This window comes from Olea europaea, chromosome 5, assembly GCF_002742605.1.
Source record: "Olea europaea var. sylvestris chromosome 5, O_europaea_v1, whole genome shotgun sequence".
In the NCBI taxonomy this organism is placed as follows: Eukaryota; Viridiplantae; Streptophyta; class Magnoliopsida; order Lamiales; family Oleaceae; genus Olea; species Olea europaea.
In genome coordinates, this window is record NC_036241.1 from 2,561,070 (window position 1) to 2,579,458 (window position 18,389).

General features: G+C 34.1%; 3 protein-coding genes across 5 annotated transcripts; 1 reads left to right on the forward strand and 2 right to left on the reverse strand.

Annotated features, from left to right (window-relative positions):
* Nucleotides 1–811: 811 nt before the first annotated feature.
* On the reverse strand, nt 812–2,627 carry LOC111394401 (carboxymethylenebutenolidase homolog). The gene is made up of 3 exons (XM_023020202.1): nt 2,369–2,627; nt 1,856–2,151; nt 812–1,502 (listed from the first exon to the last, which is right to left on the reverse strand). The coding sequence occupies exons 1-3, from the start codon at nt 2,471–2,473 to the stop codon at nt 977–979; spliced, it is 927 nt and encodes a 308-aa protein (XP_022875970.1). The 5' UTR covers nt 2,474–2,627; the 3' UTR covers nt 812–976.
* Nucleotides 2,628–3,618: 991 nt separating this feature from the next.
* On the reverse strand, nt 3,619–11,203 carry LOC111394402. 3 transcript variants are annotated; one of them, XM_023020203.1, is made up of 7 exons: nt 10,893–11,203; nt 9,898–9,993; nt 8,455–8,574; nt 8,300–8,374; nt 6,677–6,811; nt 4,406–4,547; nt 3,619–4,062 (listed from the first exon to the last, which is right to left on the reverse strand). In XM_023020203.1, exons 1-7 carry the CDS (start codon nt 11,076–11,078, stop codon nt 3,908–3,910), a joined length of 909 nt encoding a protein of 302 aa, XP_022875971.1. In that variant the 5' UTR covers nt 11,079–11,203; the 3' UTR covers nt 3,619–3,907. The 3 variants fall into 3 exon arrangements, with proteins under 3 accessions (XP_022875971.1, XP_022875972.1, XP_022875974.1); XM_023020204.1 differs by having other exon boundaries at nt 9,925–9,993; nt 10,893–11,198; XM_023020206.1 differs by lacking the exon at nt 8,455–8,574 and having other exon boundaries at nt 9,925–9,993; nt 10,893–11,199.
* Nucleotides 11,204–12,057: 854 nt separating this feature from the next.
* LOC111394403 (nuclear cap-binding protein subunit 2) lies at nt 12,058–17,476 on the forward strand. Its single transcript, XM_023020207.1, has 8 exons — nt 12,058–12,204; nt 12,790–13,013; nt 14,093–14,231; nt 14,319–14,352; nt 15,029–15,139; nt 16,316–16,369; nt 16,469–16,575; nt 17,016–17,476. The coding sequence occupies exons 1-8, from the start codon at nt 12,187–12,189 to the stop codon at nt 17,088–17,090; spliced, it is 762 nt and encodes a 253-aa protein (XP_022875975.1). The 5' UTR covers nt 12,058–12,186; the 3' UTR covers nt 17,091–17,476.
* The last annotated feature ends 913 nt before the right edge of the window (nt 17,477–18,389 follow it).

Genomic DNA, 18,389 nt, shown 5'->3' on the forward strand with positions numbered 1-18,389 from the left:
AAAGTGGATCTCATTTATGAGCGACGAAATAAAAAATAATGGCTAAAATGGTGAAATGAATAAAAAAATTAATTTTTTTGGTAAAAAATTACTACCGAACAAGGGCTTAATACATATTAAAGAATTAATTATAACCTAACTTTTGAAATATGAAAGATGTGATTTATGAAGTGCAAACTTTAAAAACAGGTTTAGATGTAATTTCCACTTTTAATAGAGCACTGCTCGCCCCTGTTGCGTCTTCATGCATGTTTATACATAAAATTTCAATGTAATTAATTGGCTATAACATTCAATGGTTAACCATGATAACAATAATATCCGGTTCAATACATAATCACGTCAATGATTGATTGCATATAAACAATGTCTCTGGATTGTTCATTGTTACGGTTGTTCGATGCAATATCATGTTAGTTTTGACTTTTTTTGAATGAATGATGTAACCAAATGTTGTTACTTGATGCACGATGATATCAACTTTTGCTAGTATGTTGTCCATAAACATTACTTCTTATTGTATATTAAGCGTTACAATAACATTTTATATATAAGTTAACTTTGAGTATTTTCAAACGACTTGCTAATTTTACACTAGACAATTTAAATTTATTTGGGTGCAACATCAAATCACATATCGTTAAATGGAATCCAGGACTGAAGTCAATCTTTGTTATTCTTTCATTAATGGCAGAGACGATTATGGACCTCTATCATCAAGTATGCTTAGTACATATTCCAAATCAAGATCAACGAGATGCCTGACCCTTACGTGTATAACATTGTAGAATGCTCCATTGGCACGAGAACAAGTGCACAAAAACCAAAGAACATAAACATTCTAGTCATAATTATGTTGCACATGCTTAGTACAAAGTAAGAAATAGAACGTGAATTAAATATTAACTTCTCTTTCTTTCATAATACTATCCAGCACTTTCAATCCATTTTACTGAATGTGCCAATTGTGTACATCTCAATTTTGCACCAACAAGCCATCATGCAGCCAATCTCTCATGATCTTGAAAGCCTCTTCTGCATCTTCATCTTCTTCAGGAGTCTGAGGCCTATGAGCAAAACCATGATCCCTTCCCCTAAAAACCACCATTTTCGATTCCTTATTCCTCTTTTCGATATCTTCTAAAACATCGATAGGACAAAGGGGGTCACTGTCTCCTGCAATTAGTAATAAAGGCACCTTTATATTGCTAGCAGCAGATGATTCAATCCTCGTACCATAAAACGATACCCCCACACCAAAACACGTATCCTGGTCATGGCTTAGAATATCTACAACTCGACCGCCCCCAAAGCAAAACCCGATGATTCCAAGCTTCTTTGAGATTCCGACAGCTGCAAATTCATTCATCATCCATTTAGCTGATGCAAATACATCTTTTGCTACTCGTTGTCGGTTTTGCTTGGCAAGCCACTGTTCGATATATGACATAGGCTTGTCTTTTGTCCATGGATCGCCATGAAACAAATCTGGAACTAGAACACTGCGTTTTTAGAAGATAAGAATCAGAAATTGTTAGGTTGTGTTTATAGGATTATGTGTTCTTGTTCTTCCGATACTCCAATTCTCAACTATTTTCGAAGGTCTTATGATGTTTTTGTCCGCTGAGTGCAGAATTTCTAAGGCAATGCTTATTTTTCGTCCTTCTATAGAAAGAATAACTCAAATAAAAAGAAAAAAATTTAAGGATATGTTTGGTAAGCAATACCGCAGAGGTCTCGCCAGTAAAATAGAAAAGAGCTTACTTCTTTTTATACTTTAATATTGTCTAATCTACGACTACTATACCAAAACCTGCCATAAGATCATATATATGAAATTTAAGATCATACGTACTTGTAGCCATTGCAAGCAACGCGATACGCAAAATCTTTAGTGGACGATTCTTCAAACCCATAAATATCAGACAGTAACAATATTCCAGTTGCATTATTGTTCTTCACTGCTTGGAAAAGATGTGCACTTATACTTTCATCTCCTTCTCCGATTATAAGTTCTGTCCCATTCACGAGTTCACAAGCTTCATCGCTTAAGCTCTCTTCGACTTCGACTTGGCTACAAGATACTTCGAATTTATTGGTTTTGCCCTTTGGAAAAGATATCCAATGTCTCCCAGGATCAAACTTGCATCTCTGCATAATAACTGAAGTTTTATAGTCTGATAAGATATGAGTCATTTCTTGGAATTTTGAATTAAGTTCGTGTTCGTTAAGTCTAAAATCCCACGATCTCGTAGTTATGAAAACAATAATCAACATATAACAGCCTGAGCTAGTCGTTTGAGTTTTACAGATAGAACCCAAGACTCAATAAATGTCGACTATAAGAACGGGAATTAAATAAACGTACAGATAAGTGTAGCTGAGGGACACTGGATACTGGCGGCCGCCCCCGATAATGCTGCTTGTAAACCGGCCAAGCTGAAAACACAGGAGGAGCTGAACTCCACCCCATTTAATTTCCTTCTTTATTTCTCACTTTGAAGTGGTAGACAAACAGCTTAACTGGCTGATCATGTGCATGAAAAATATCTATATGGAAATATCTGCTGCTTGAAGAATTTGGGCCGCAAATTCAAGTAGAGGAATATGAATCATTTGAGTGATCTAGTTACAAGTTGCTGGCCTCGGTAGGGACCTCACTTGTACTCGCATTAATCCTTCATTTTCTAATACCTTAAATAGTAAGCCTCCGTTTGACCCCATTTTGTTGAAATAAAAATAGGTGGAATAGTATTTTTTTGAAAAATGAGTAGTTGAAAAGAAAGAAAAATTTTTTAATTTACGTGTAATATTATTTTATGAAAATTTGTGTGGTTGAAAATAAGAAAAAAAAAATGAAATGTAATGAAATAAAAATCAATGAAGGCCAAACAGGGGCTAAATTTAACTTACTGTTACTTATAATCAAATATGCTCATAAGAAGAAAGAGCTAGCGCTCTTAAATGGTTGAAAAAAGAGGCCCAAGGAACTTCATTGCTTAGCAAGGTTAAGAGGATTGCACTTACAAGCATTGTCTACTACATTTGATTAATACGTAATAGAAAGATTTTTAAAGACCTTTCACCAAATTTAGATTGTATTGTGAGATAGATCAAGACATACTTATGCAAAGTTATGTTCTCTTTATATTCGAATGTCTTAATCCATTTCAAGTCTTTAGTGTCAGGTCATTGATTCTTATTACACTATGTTTATTTTTGCTTGCCCGGATATGCACAGAGTACTTGTATGTGATATTGACTTTTGATTCGTCCGAAAATGTCCGGTATGCTTGTATATAAAACATTTTTGATCAATTATATTTACATTTACCGATAAAAAAAAATACTCATTAGAAATGGTCGTTTGTAAGATAACACTCCACTGGTGTAACTTAAAACGCGTTGGAGACTTTTCTATTCTCAATTCATTCAAGACAATTATTTGTGAACATGCCAATTCGAAACACGTGTTTATAGTGAAACATCTAGGTCGAGCCTCCGCAGGGTATGGCAACATTGTACTTGGTCATTCCGAACCAACTCATTTTACACCTCTAATTCGAAATATTTTGGGAGTTTGCAAATTTTGCGTGACGTGTCGATTATAAAGCCCTATTACTGCAACCACTATTAATGTAAAGAAATTTGATGGTATCTCATCATTGTCATACACACTCCAAATTGTAAAATTCATCGAACTAAGTTCACTATATCTAAACTAGAAATTTGTCCAACTATATTACGACTTTCTCTTCCAGAATCGCATCACTAAACGAGTATTCAATTCACGTTACAATTTGGCTTCGTTTGGGACCAAATATTTCTCTGGAACAGATACTACTACCTGTATGCTGTCATCGAAGAAAAATGCTAAAATCTTGTCTATTATAATATTGTGTATGGACTAACGTATAGATTGAATGGCGAGCTTAGCTGCAACCGTGTTGATATTATTTTTGACCAATTCTATGGATTTGTTCAGTCTTTCTACTGTATCTTTCATTTCCATTGCTCTAACCTTCTCTTTCTGTAACTTCAGCCATTCTGATTTAGTTCCTCCTGCCATCAGAGGGAGATAAAACAAGAAAACTAGGATTAAACTACAACAATGAACTGAGTCTTGTTCCATATTGCAGCATATGCACGCTGTAAATATAATCTCAACTTGAAGCAGAATACAGGAAGATGCGGTTAACGTCGTATTTCAGTTACAGTGTGATTTTAACCCCCTATTTGTCTATGAATGAATAATTTCAGACATACCTGTAAAAATGATGACTGCTCAATACTAAAACGTAATTTCCAAAGGTCCAGAGGGAACTCAATATCCAATACTTGACTAGACTAAAAGCCAACAAATAAAATACAGTAAACATTTTACAAATGAAACTAGACGATTTACCTGAAACCACTTGAAGTGCTGAAAAGGAAACACGCTCAGCCACAGACGGAATGAAAGCGTTGTCACATTCCAGGTCCAGTGCCGTTTCAGCCCAAATCAGAGAATTCGCTGTCTGAGTCTGCATCAATGCCTCCTGAGGGACCTATTATTGTTAAATGACTACAAAAGTTAACATAACGGCTTAGGTTTGATTAACTCCATTAACTGAAGGCAATATCCTCTATCAAGTAAATATGATCGTGTCATCCAAAAAAATGCTTATGATACAAAAATAGATAAACGAAACACCTCCTTAGTTTTCATTTGGTTGTTCTCTCTCTGTTTTGGGTAGTTTCAAAATTCTGGCCATTTTCCAAAAGCAAATACTCTCTTCCCAGATAAACCCATACCAATAGAGTAATTTATACTCAAGTAATTCTTTTTGGTAATATCTTAAAAGAGTTAATCTGAAGAAAGGCCATTTGCCTTGTCTATTGGACCTCAATGAAAATCCTTACGCCTTCCCCCACAAAAAATGAATAACAGGATCCTTCAGTGGTAGCACAATGATTAACCATCTACAAACCTAAAAAGAAAACAGGATCTTTTCACTGCAGCCCCATTAAGGTTTCCTGTTGGTGCTCGATTAGGGCCTTAGCCAATTCCAAAAGTTGGTTTTGAGCATGAAAAAGGAGTGGCATAATATATTGGCCATATTCACCTCAAATGAAGGGAGTGTTATGAAAGTGCTGCAATGATTCTATAGAATGAGGGGAGACAATTAAAATACAGTGATAGTTTTAGGGCCAAAGTGCATTCTGTCTGCTTCACTTAGCTTCACATTGCATAGCTTGCCACACAAGTTTCTGCACTTTCTCTAATTAGCCCTTGTCTGAGTCTCATTCTTTTGAAAAAATGCATTTTTCAATAGAGTTTTTTTTACATTATTTCAACCACACATTCTTTAATAAAATAATATTACACGCAAATACAAAATTTTTCCTTATTTTTTAACCGCATATTTCAAATCAATATACTATTCAAAAATTCATTCTTCCTCCTAAAATGGGGATCAAACAAGGGCTTAATATGTATATATATAGAATATTAGTGTTCATAGTAGGTTTGCATAATCAAAATCAATGATGGTATAAGATGATTTCAGAGGCATGTCATGTGTTACATCCCTGGCCGTGGAAGAAGACTCCCAAACAAGATAGACGAATCCAATGACTTGTCCAAGTTAATGATGCAACATGGGAAGTATGTTCTAGGCGCAGAAGAAATCAAATAAATTAGGAGTTTACAGTATTTTTCTTATTGATTATTATTGCATTTTATAGTGAATTTAAGAAAATCGGTTTCGTTTCCTTTATAGAGGAAACCATAGTTTTCCTTATTAATCCTAGATTAAACTCTATATAAAGAGGCTCTTTGATTGTAATATACACACCTTGAATATTGAATACAACTTCAATCCTCCTCTTATTTCTCTCTTCTCCTCTCTCTCTTATTTTTGATTATTCTTTGTTCATTGCAATCGTCTTCAGTTAACCTATAAGTTAGAAATCTACAGTAGTATGGTCACATAATATGTTAGACATCTCTTATCCAACCAAGGTGGGATAGTACAATCTCCTTCTATTAGTAGCAATGTCCTTGTACCTATATCTTCCACAATCTAAGACTGTCAGAACACATCCAGTAAGACTACGCCAATAATAACACCATGGCTGTCTGAAATCACCAGCCACGTCATGAGACATGGAAGGATCAGCAAGCGAGACGCACTATATTTATTCACCAAATTAAATATTTGGGCTTATTTTCCATTGGCACAAAATGAATGGTCCAATCTAACTTAGAAGTCCCAAATGCAACTTATAGAGGTCCCAAATCTCCTGCCACCTATGTGGTAAACTGCATCATGGATCTAATGACGCAGGGTAAACTATAAACTGAAACGCCATCTATAGATTTGAAATTCAATTCAATTATCGGAATCATAGAATCTCAAAAGAACATTTAATCCTGCTCCACAAGTTTTCCTGTGAAGTGAAAAGCTACTTTTCAAACAGACATGTTAATAGTGACAAGTGTTTTAAGACAGTAAGCAGAGAGAACAAGCAGCCCCATGCACACATCACTGCACTTACAAACACACAAGGCACAGAGCATGAAGACGTGCACGGAAAATGTGTAGACATACAGACCATATAAATACGTGGAGAGAGAGAGAGAGAGAGAGAGAGAAGGAGGGGGGAGGGCGAGAGGGAGAGAAAGAGAGAGAACCTTCAACTTTATCTCCAATCTATTCAAACTGTGAAGAGCTTCTTTTAATTCCAAAACTTTAGAATGCACTTCTGTAATTTCGAGTGAAACATCGTCTTGCTGTGGTATGAATACACCTGTCAAGTGAGGTTCTACCTGCAAGCTATTTTCTAAGTTAGGACTAGATGAAAAAATTTGATCACAAAAAAAATAAAATAAAATAAAATAAATTCAGTTGCTTACAGAAATGTTTCATTTGCAGTCAAGGAATATTAATCAACATCCAGAAGATATACGTCTTATATAAACTCCTGTGTTGATTTTGGTCTACCAAATGAATTCTAATTCGATGCACAAACTTCATATATCTATTGAATGTGGCAGGAAAGTAACATGCTTACCTATCTCACCAGAAGAAATCCGATGAGGATAGAATAGAAGTTAGAGAAAACAAGGTTTTCAGGACATACTTGATAAAAATGGATGAAACAACCTTTAAAAATATCAAATGAAAAACTGGACCTCCCTAAGACATTTAGTAGTTTGTCTGTTGGTAGCCTGTTTGGAGGTTTACACTGACATATAATGCCTAGTTGCCCCAAGAAGGTCTCACAAATTGATTATTTTACTTCGAAGTTCTAGAAGCCATTGGAAGGCCATTGGTTTGTTGCATCACCCAAGCTATCCCCACAGCCCCTACTTCCATGCCACAATGTTATGCAGGTCAGTTAAAAAATTCTCTCTTCAACTAGCTCAAGCAATAGATATTTTTATCCAAAAGGTCCAACCCTACCTTAGCCGCTAAATTACTCCACTAAAGTTGTATATACCATTAACTTCAACCAAACAGTAAAAGTAAGCACCTCGCTGACCAAATTTTTATCTGCACCACTATCCTAGACAAGTAAATATCAACTCAAGCACAAATGAAGATGAGTATGAATGTCTAAAATGGTGTTATTAGCAACATTCAAACAATTTCAGTATTCCACAGAGAATCAGAAGCAACAGACTTATTTCAAGATAAATTTTAAGCTTGTACACATATGTACAAGCAATTAACTCAGTCAATCGATCATATTACTAAATTATACTAACAATTATCTATTTTATCACCACTTTACCTGTGCCTGTATTACTTTGTCCATTTAAAACCAGTCTCAACTCCAAACTTCTGTCTTAAAAGTGTTCGGAGAAATTCAGAATCACACAATTGTTAGCATCTAAGCCACATCAAAGACATCAAAAAATTCAGAACAAGTTGTTAAATTAAGAAGACTTCCGCTACCTTCTACAAAAGTCCCTGATTAACCATACACTAGTCTGGAAGAGGATACAAAATTGCCATATTTCTTGCTTTCTAAATAAATGCATCTACATTATATTTCCAACCACACAAAGTATTATAACGCCCCAACTTTAGGGGTTGAAAAAGCTATAAAACCTGGCCCCCTGCACGTTATCATTCCTTAAAAGTAAAGATGAAGAACTATACTGCAATAAAATAAGAACACGACGTATGAAAGAACGCCACATAAACATTATGGTGCTCGCATGACTATGAAAATTATCGACAAAAGGAATACCAAGAGAAGTCATGGTATAAAACCCCAAGTTTTTTGAACTATATAACTATTTACTTGCCTGTTTAAATTCCAATATTTTGACACGACTAACCCCCCTTATCGAGACTAATGCTCCAACTTCTAGTTGTTCAACCTGCATGATAGGCGAGAGAATTTTAGATTGATTTCTTAAATTCTTTGATGATATAAACATGTTCAAGCACAAAATCTTACTTTCTCTATTTTGACCAAGCAACCATATCTAGCAGCAAATGATGCTTCCTCCAATGTTTCACTAAGCATGATGGGATCTAATACAAAATGTACAAATAGCTTTTTCTTCTTAAATAAAGACTGCATAATTAAGAACAAGAGAAAGACATAAATGTGACATTCATATCAGCAATTACAGAAGAAAAAAGATATAAAAAAAGAATGTATGCATCTTTTATAGATGCCTAGATGTATAGAGGTTCATATTTAGTTATAGAAGATAATGGGCTGGCTTTCATGCATAACAGTCTTACTATATCTAGAGAATTTCAGGTTTTATATTTTAGAGAGATCTCAAATTTGCTCTTCCAGCATTTAGGAATAAAAAATATAAAGGAGAGTAGGACCACAGAAGATGGTGATGATAGGCTTCTGAACCCAGACACCGATCAGCGACGGAGGTAATTAGGTCAAGAATTTCAGCCGTTTTGAGGTCCAGGTATCAGACGCTTTGAAAATGCTTCATCTTTTGTCGCTCTTCAGGAACAAAGATAGGAGAAAGCTAAGGGTGGCCAGAGGTCATTAACGATGAGGATTATGGTAAAGATGAAGTGGGTACCTCATGAGAGATGCTTCAAGGCTGATACTTGTATTGGAGAACCAAATAGTAAAAATATAAAGGAAACGCTCCATTGATCACAATAAAAGATTCTAGAACCCAATGGATAGCAGTCAAAATTTTAGAAATAATTTCAATGTCTGCCAAAATTCTTAATGAAGGAATCAACAAGAAGATAACCAGGAGCCTGTATGCCTCAAAATAAAAGGGTTATTGAAAATTTACGTGCCACTTTCAATAAGAAGGTGGATTAAGGTGCTTGAGAAGATGACATAATTGAGAGCTGTCCGATCAAATTCTAATGTCAGGAAATGAAATTTCCATATGAGGTGACGAAAGGCATGTAGCTAAGGAACAAGAACTTCTAAAAGAATGAGGGAAGGATAAAAAATTAAGAAATGGCTGGATTTAATGAGCAGTGTAATGCTATAAAACATGAACAATAGTATTTCTGTATTTTTATCCATCATATTGATTACAAATTAACATTTTCAGCCCGCCAAAAGAATAAAAAATAATAAATAATTCTCAATATATAATCTCTCAAGCCTAATACCCCAAACTTCATAAGTCATTGTCAGTCACTTCTGTTACTAAAAATATGCGTCTTCCCACTTACTACATCTTAACCTGAGCTGCAAAACCTGTCTATCTCATTGTCTGCTTTGACCTGTTCTCCCTACGTGAACTTGCAAAAGATGGTAAAGTGCCATATTAAAGAGTATTATCCTGTTCCTGTCCAACTTTTATGCAGCACACGAATTGATCATCCTCTAATCCAAAAATATTTTCGCAAAGAAAAGTACAGTAAGATAGTAATATCACCAAGGCACAGAAGTAGTTACAAGAAAACAAATTAAGCTTTTTTTAACCTCCTCCAGCAGCGCCAGATATCTCGCTTCATAAAGATGAAGCGTTTTAGCCTCAGATGGAACAAGCACCTATAGAAATAGAGACAAGATATGTAAACATTGATGAATCACCTAAGACTGTGCTGTTCTTCCTTCATCGGAAGTCTCCATACGGATAAAAATGCACATATACGTCTGAATATAAATTACGCAATTCATGTTTTGTTCGAAGGATACATCGCCAAGTACAATAATATAGACAGGAAGAAAAGTTGGGCATCTATGTGAACATGGAATACGAAACATTTTTTTGTGGTAATAGTCAATGACAAACATTCACACAACAAATTACTCTGGTCTTTGTTTTGCACCGTGGCTTGTGCTCTTAAAACGCTAAATTAAAATAATAAAATGAACCAGTTAAAATTTCATATTCATGAGCCTTTATGCAGTTCAATGTCTCAATATTCATACGTGCATAGATATTCAATAGTTCCCAACTTATGAAATATCATACTCATACATGTAAAAATGTGTACTTTTTCCCTTTCTGGCGTACAGATAATGGATATATCACATAGTGTTTAAGTATGCATATGCACAAAACGATTTCTTGGTGCACATGTATGTCTATGTTAATATTACTATAAATATATACCTAATATACATTTACAACATAATAGCAAGTTTAGGCGAATTTTCATTTTTCCCATTTGCATAATACATATTTTTAGAGTATTTTAACTGAATAGAAAAAGGAAGACAAAAACGTACTCTTTAACCTGAAAAGCAAAATCAAAACCCTATTCTTACAAATATTTGTCGGACTTCAAAGTTAAATTGCAAAAAAATAAAAAAAGCAAATAAAAAAAAGGTACCATTATCCACATACTTAGCCTAACACGCCCAAGCCAGCACGAAAAATAAAATAACCTAGTCAATTTTAATTTAAACACAAAAAAAAAAAAAAAACCCTTCCGATATGCTACCTGGTCAATTGGGAACGGAAGAAGTGGGAGGACTAGAGAAGAGGCTTGAATGTGAAAACGACGTCGTTTCAGGGTGAATTTCACCCTGATAGGGGAAATTGAAGACTGGAAGAGGCAATTGCTGTTATATAATTGGGATAATTGAAAGGGGTTCAGCGCTGAGGATTGTGGGATTACAGTAATCATAATTAATTATAATTCTCTCTGCTGAATTTCTTCCTATTTTGTGAGTGTGAGATAAAGAACTCACCACAGTTAGCTCAACTGTGAAGTGCGGTTGAAGTGAACGGTTATGAAATTGGGAAGGATTATTATAAAATCAGTTTAATCCCGGTTGAGCCTTTCGACTCTTATTTAGTTTTCAAAACATGAATAAAACACAAAGCATTACATGGTCTATGAGACTATGCCGAGCCTCCATTTATTCAGAATGGTGAAATCATTAAATCCTTGTTGCCCTAAAGAGGGAGAAATTTTTTATACAACATTTACTTTTTCTTTAAATTGTGACATTTTGCGTTGCTTTAATAAATTTTGAATTGTTTATTTACCTTAATAAATAAACTTATATCTTGAGAATAGATTTAAAAGAGTAAGAACTTACATAGAAATTGGATATATACTACATAGAAATGATAATTTTTACGATCTTGATAGATCATAGTTGTTATTACTTAGCGTATGATATTTTATCGTGTTATTTGGAATTGGAACTCATGCTAACCTTTTTTAGAAACATTATTATTTTTTTTGTAGAAAAAGCTACTTAATTTTCTAATAAAATTAAGATTTACTTTTAATAAATTACTTATTGTCAACTACAACCAATAAACTAAATTTTATTTAAGATAAACTTATTTAGTTATTGTAAGTAAAATTTTAAACGCTTGGCCAAACATGCACTTAATATTAGGATCGAACCAAATATGCACCTAATATTTCTGTTTGAGATCAATTTTGGGAGAAAATGTGTTTTGAAATAGTGATTTTTTGGAGAATATGTAATTAAAAAACGAAAAATTTTAAGTTTATGCATAAAATTATTTTATGAAAAAATATATATATAATTACAAATAAATTGTGGAAAAATGAATTTTGTAAAATATGGGCTCCGGGTAAGAAAACCCGAATCGAAGCAGCTGCCCCGCCTAGTATTTGAGACCGGAGTCCGGACCAAGTTTCTCGAAGTTTGAAAACCCGATTGGGGCAATACCCTTTCTGCTATTTTCTCTTAATTTTCATGCCTTTGTTAAATCCCTTGGGATTTTCTTGATTTTTGACAGTAGAAAGTCTAATGGCCTCTCTGTTTAAGGTAAATTATCGATTGTTTAGGGTTCTTGTATAATTTTGTTCATTTTTTTGGGAAAAGAAATATGATTCTCCAATAATTGTGTATATTCCTGTTTTACCTTTAGTCGTTGAATTGAATTTCCTTTTACTTTCTTCTCAGTTCACATACTCATACATACACACACACTGATATATTTGGAATGCTATTGTGATGCGAAAATGTTCAAGCTGTAAAGCATCTAGTACAACATTTATACGCTGCTTCCTATGCTTTAAAGTTGGTGCATTTCTTATGTTGTGAGTCTATTTCGTCAATAATATGTTTGAAAGCAAGTAGAAAATGCTGACAAAACGGTGAAAAATAATTGGAATTTTCAAACAGATTTTTTAACTAATTTATAAGTTATAAATTTCCTAGGATTACAGATGCCATTTGATTGGCTAAGGATCACTTGAAACCTATAGTGTGATTAGACAAGAATTTTGTGTTAAAATGAAGACCCAAAGATTCACGACCAGCTTCCTTTTTGACTAAAGAGACCCCTTATTTGAATTTTGGGTTTCTTTCTCTAAATAATCTTTTCTGATCGTTTTTAATCAATGTTAGGATCCAAGTAAGATTTCGGTATACAGGGATAGAAGGTTTTCTGGGACACAAGAAGAGTTTGATGATGCACTGCAAGCGTCTACAACAGTTTATGTGGGGAACATGTCGTTTTACACGACAGAGGAACAAGTTTATGAGCTATTCTCTCGAGCAGGAGAGATTAAAAAGATAATAATGGGTCTGGATAAGAATACGAAAACCCCTTGTGGCTTCTGCTTCATATTGTAAGCTCTTCTAGCATTTTAACTAAGTGTTTTCCTAATAGCTTAGCATTTTCTTTTTATAGTTTCCTCTTTTCTTTTCTCTCAGCAATAAAAATGCAATTTAAACGTCGTGTTTGGCGCACCACATTGAATCATTTGAAGACCTTAATATAAAATAATAATGGAAATTTCTAGGTAGAGGGTATGAGGGTTGAATTAAAGTGGATTGTATTATTTGATTTCTCATTCAAAAAATGTCATAGACTATAGCTTTTCTTATCCGGCCTAAAGCCACCTCCAACATCTGTATTATGTTATGCAGATTGTAGTGCAAATGACATTTTTTGGATGAAATATTAGAGAATGTTATCCTCCTTAAACCTCCGTAATACCATCGACAGTGTATTACACATTATAATTGTATACTAAATTCCTTATATGGCTTAATCTAGTGTACAAAATGTAACCAAAAACTATTATGCTATAAATCTTTTGATCACTGTTGTTGGTAGTTTTAGCGGTAGTTTCTTATGGGTTTTACTTGTAAGCTGAGGTTTGTTCCTTTGCAATGATTATTTTTGTGTTGTTTTATGGCAGAGAAACGTAGATGATTCAGAGAAATGCTTTATATTTCTACAGTTTTATTATCCTTGTCACTAAGCAAATCTGGCTGAACTACTTGCATCTCCCGGCAAGCTACTGTATAGATGTTACTGTTAATGAGGTTAAATAAAGATTACGATGATCATTGAAGATTACAGCCATATCACAATTATAATTGTACCATAAATAGATAGATTGTTTTTACCATATTTAGTTTGATTTGGTTCTATATAATGAGAGAACCTCTCACATTGAGGGGCATGGAGTCTTATTGAGTATTATTCACTTTATTTGACAGTTACTGTCATCTGAGTACCTTAAATATTGTTATAATTTCTTTTGAGAAAAGATAAGGTGAAAATGGTTGGTTGCTGCACATAGCTTTACAAACTTGGTCTTATCTGAGTACCTTAAAAATTGTTAGAATTTCTTTTGAGAAAGGATAAGGCAGAAATGGTTGGTTGCTGCACATAGCTTTACAAACTTGGTCTTATCAGGTACTACTCAAGAGAAGATACTGAAGATTCTGTCAAGTACATCAGTGGGACAATTCTTGATGATCGCCCTATTCGTGTTGATTTTGATTGGGGGTTTCAAGAAGGCAGGCAATGGGGCCGTGGTAAAAGTGGTGGGCAGGTGATGCATGTAAAATTTCATGCTCTTCTCTAAATATAGGACTTCATCTAATTCATGCTTTTTTTTTTTTTTTTTTTGGTTTTTCAGGTTCGGGATGAGTATCGTACTGATTATGATCCAGATATCCTTCTTATGTCACTTACACTTGTAATACTTATGATTTTTATAGCTTTGATATTCTGTGTCGATCCTGGAGGAATATATGCACATGTACGTCTGTCATTTGGTTTTTCCATGGTAATTGTTATTTGTTAAGGAGGCTCAAGTGCATCAGAGTATAACAGACATTCAGCCCACTGTCTTACATAGAGTCTTTTGATCGGAATTGTTAATTAATGACTTGATGTCAAGTTAATGTATGAATGATGGGTTGTGCAATTGATAATCGGCCATTTCTGAGTCCATACTGTTGATTTATCATCACCTGTTTTTTGCCCATTGCATGATATTTATATCTTTTGGGAATATGGGGAAAGAGAACATTATGCTGGATGCTATATATAGTACTTGTTTGAGCCCCATTCTTTTTGTAAGAATGAATTTTTAAATAGTGTATTGATGGAAAATGTGGTTAAAAAATAAGAAAAAATTTTAGGTTTGCGTATAATATTATTTTATTGAAAAATATGTGGTTGAAATGATTTGAAAATACTGTTTAAGAATTTTTTTATTTTTTTTTCAAAGAATGGGGCTCAAATAAAGGCATAGTATTTTCATTCCTTATTTTTCAATATAATTTGAGTAATTGCACCTTCAGTAGGAAAACGTATGCTCTCAATTTCCTCAACTAATAACACGTAGAGGTGGTTACGGTAAATTAGTTCAGAAAGAGTTGGAAGCACAGAGGCAGCTAGTGGATTATGGTGCTGGATCATTAGGCTCATTCCCACCTGTTATGGTTCCTCAGTGTAAGTCAAATGCTACTTCATGCTTAATTCCATGTTTGTTCAGACACCAGGCCTGTAAATAACTTTGACTTCATTTAAGACGTACTTCACTTGCGCAGCTTTGGCCTTATGATTCTTTAAGATCTACAAGAAATCTTGTAAAAATATTGGTTTAGTGATATATTAATTTTGTTTAAGATATCATGGGGAAGCATTATATATAGTCAGTCCTGACTTCCAACTTCATAGCTGTTTATGTATTTTTATAGTTTTTAAACCTTATACATGGTGATGATATTCCTCATGTTCATGTATGTTTTTGTGATGCGTCCATATTTCCTTTCACTAGATCTTGTTAATTATGCGTGATGTCACTATCACTCGCTAAATTGCTTGGCTTTTAAGCTCTACTAAAGTTGGCTTATTAACCTCATGTACCTACACGGACACGCGATTTTTTAAAAAGTACTGACATGATACATTGTCATTACGTTGACTAATTTCTTTAAAAATTTTCATTTATATTATAAATTTAGTTTTATATCTGTTATTAATTTTTTTGTTGAAATTTTTTAAATATGAGTACTATTTGTTATTTATAAATAATTTTGAGTTAAAAATATAGAATATTTTCAATAAAAAAGAAAAATGATGATGATAGAGTGGCCGAAGTGTCAGTATTCGACACGTGTTGGACACGAACACGCTGCGCTATTTGAAGTGTCAGTGCGATAGGGATATTAACTACAAAAATGAACTTGCTAATTTTGCTGGGCAATCGATGCTGCATAGTAAATGATTCAGTGGTTGAACTTTTTGAAGAACAATTTTTCGTGTTAATTTATTTCTATATTTTCTATTTCAGTAGCGAATTTATATTACTCTTTTTTTTTTTTTTTTTTTTTTTTTTTTGATCTTGTGGTCTATTTTTCTTTTGTTCGTGAGAGTTGACATGGAAGGGAAATACGGTTAAAACCCTGTAGGGCGCCCGATAAGGTTTGAGAATAGCTAGTGATTTCTGTTTGGGAATGAAGAAGAATTTGGGTACCTAACCATTACTGCCTCTACTGTTTGACAAGACTTTGCCTACGAAGTTATCGACTGAGCTATTGAGACAATGGATCTATTATTCGTGTATACAATAATCACTTTTTTAACCTATTTTCTGTTCTGCAACCTGACCTACTACTATTGTAGATGGTAGACACGGTGGTAATCAAGATTATGGGGGCTCTCGTCGACATGGCAGAGGTATTATGAATTATTTAGAGTATATGCTATTCCCTTTTTATGATTCTGATTTTTTTGCTGGTAAAATTCATTACTGAATCTCTGACTTTGAGCAAACAGATTACCATCGTAAGCGATACAGAGATGATGACCATCGTGGATCAGACTTCTCAAAGAGGAATTCAGACTATGAATCACGAAGAACCTCAGATCATGATTCCAGACCGGTAAGTTTTGGTCAGGAATTATTTTTGACCTGCATCGTTTTGCCTCTCTCCTTTTTAATGTATTCTACTCCCACTCTCTGACCTGCATCGTTCTGCCTCTCTCCTTTTTAATGTATTCTACTTCCACTCTCCTCAAAGAATAAAAAAATGGGGTCGTGGATGCAGAGGCAAAGTAGGGGCGGGGGTGGCGACCGGGCAACCACCTCACAACATTTTAATTTTTTTAGAAATATATGTAGAAATGTTGATTTTTTTAAATTATGCATAATATGTTTGCCCGCTCAAAAGTGTTTTAACCCCTCCCCTACATGAAAAAGGTAGATGATAGAAAAGGATACAAGGATGGATGGAAAACAAGGGGATGTACTGTCTTATTGTATGTTGACGTTTTCCATTCTACATCGTAAATAGTCATAGATTAATTTTGATTTGCTTTACAGGAGAAAAATCCACGATTTCGCGAGCGTGGTGATTCTGACGACGAGGAAGATGATGATCGTAAGCGGCGCCCTTAGCAGTTTTTGACTGCTAGAATGTGTTTAAAACTATTAACGACTCTAAACTTCAATTTAAGGTGATGTCAAGATCCAATAGAATATTAAGTGTTTTCAATTGGAAGAAACAATATTTCCACCCATCCTGGTTGAAGCTGGCTCGTTCAGTTTGAATTTCGCCCTGAGATTATTAGTTCTTCTGAATTTGTTTTCGTTGGTGTCCTAAATGATGATAATATGGAGAATGAACAAAAACTCAATTAAGCCTCAATTTTAGAAACTTTGTTGGTTTGTTGTGTAGGACTAGGATATTATGTTTGTAGCAGATATTAACATAAGATTTGTGGTTTATCTGTTTCGTGTTACCTTCGTCAATGCCTTGAAACCATGTTTTTTTTGGAACTTTATTTCTCTGGATTGATGATTGTTACTGAATTCGTTTACGATATTGTAATTTGTAGTAATATTGAAAACATAAGATTTTCGAATTTTAACATTAGAAGTAGCAAATCCACTTCTGTTCAAGGCCAAAAGTGACATATTTTCTACATAGACGCTTGGGTTAAGCAACTTGAGGGACTGTATATGGGTTGTATATGTTGGAAAAATGGCTTTATGTGTGGAGCTGTTTTGACATATTTTTGAGTGGGGTCTGTTTTTTTCTTTTTGAACGATGGAAGTAGATTTGTGTCTGTCTTCGTCCGAACATCGATATCGTATATTTAATTGTCAAAATGATGCTCTGGTGAATTAGATATTGGAGTTAAAAATGACTCATTGAAAAGATGTATGTGTTGGATTAACAAATTAGTATAGTCTATCCTACATAAAAAAAAATAGATGAGGCAATAACTAGTGTGTATATATATGGTAAATACTTTCAAAAATTGTAATCATGTGGAGTTTAGGCACTCTCTCCATGTGTGCATGCAACGGACAAATCATGGACTGTATCAGTACATCGGACCATTGACTTTGTGTGCAAGTGCCATCTATGTATATGAGGAAATGTCATTTGTACAACGTTTTCCTCAACATTGTTGATAATATTGGTAATTGACAAAAAAGTGTTGGATGGGAAGAGAAATTGTTTTTAAACTTTCCAATGGTATAGCGTCAACAATTTGTCTCAGACATTGTACATCAAGAATGAATGTTAAAATGAAATGGTCCTTTGGACTGTCCATATTTATTTATTTTTAAATTTGCCTTCCAACTTTTATAACCCTTGAAAATGCTGATGCTGTAGTTATAACCATTTGATTGGTTATAAATGGTTGACTAATGGATGAATTTAACTCACCATTAATGGGGTAGAGC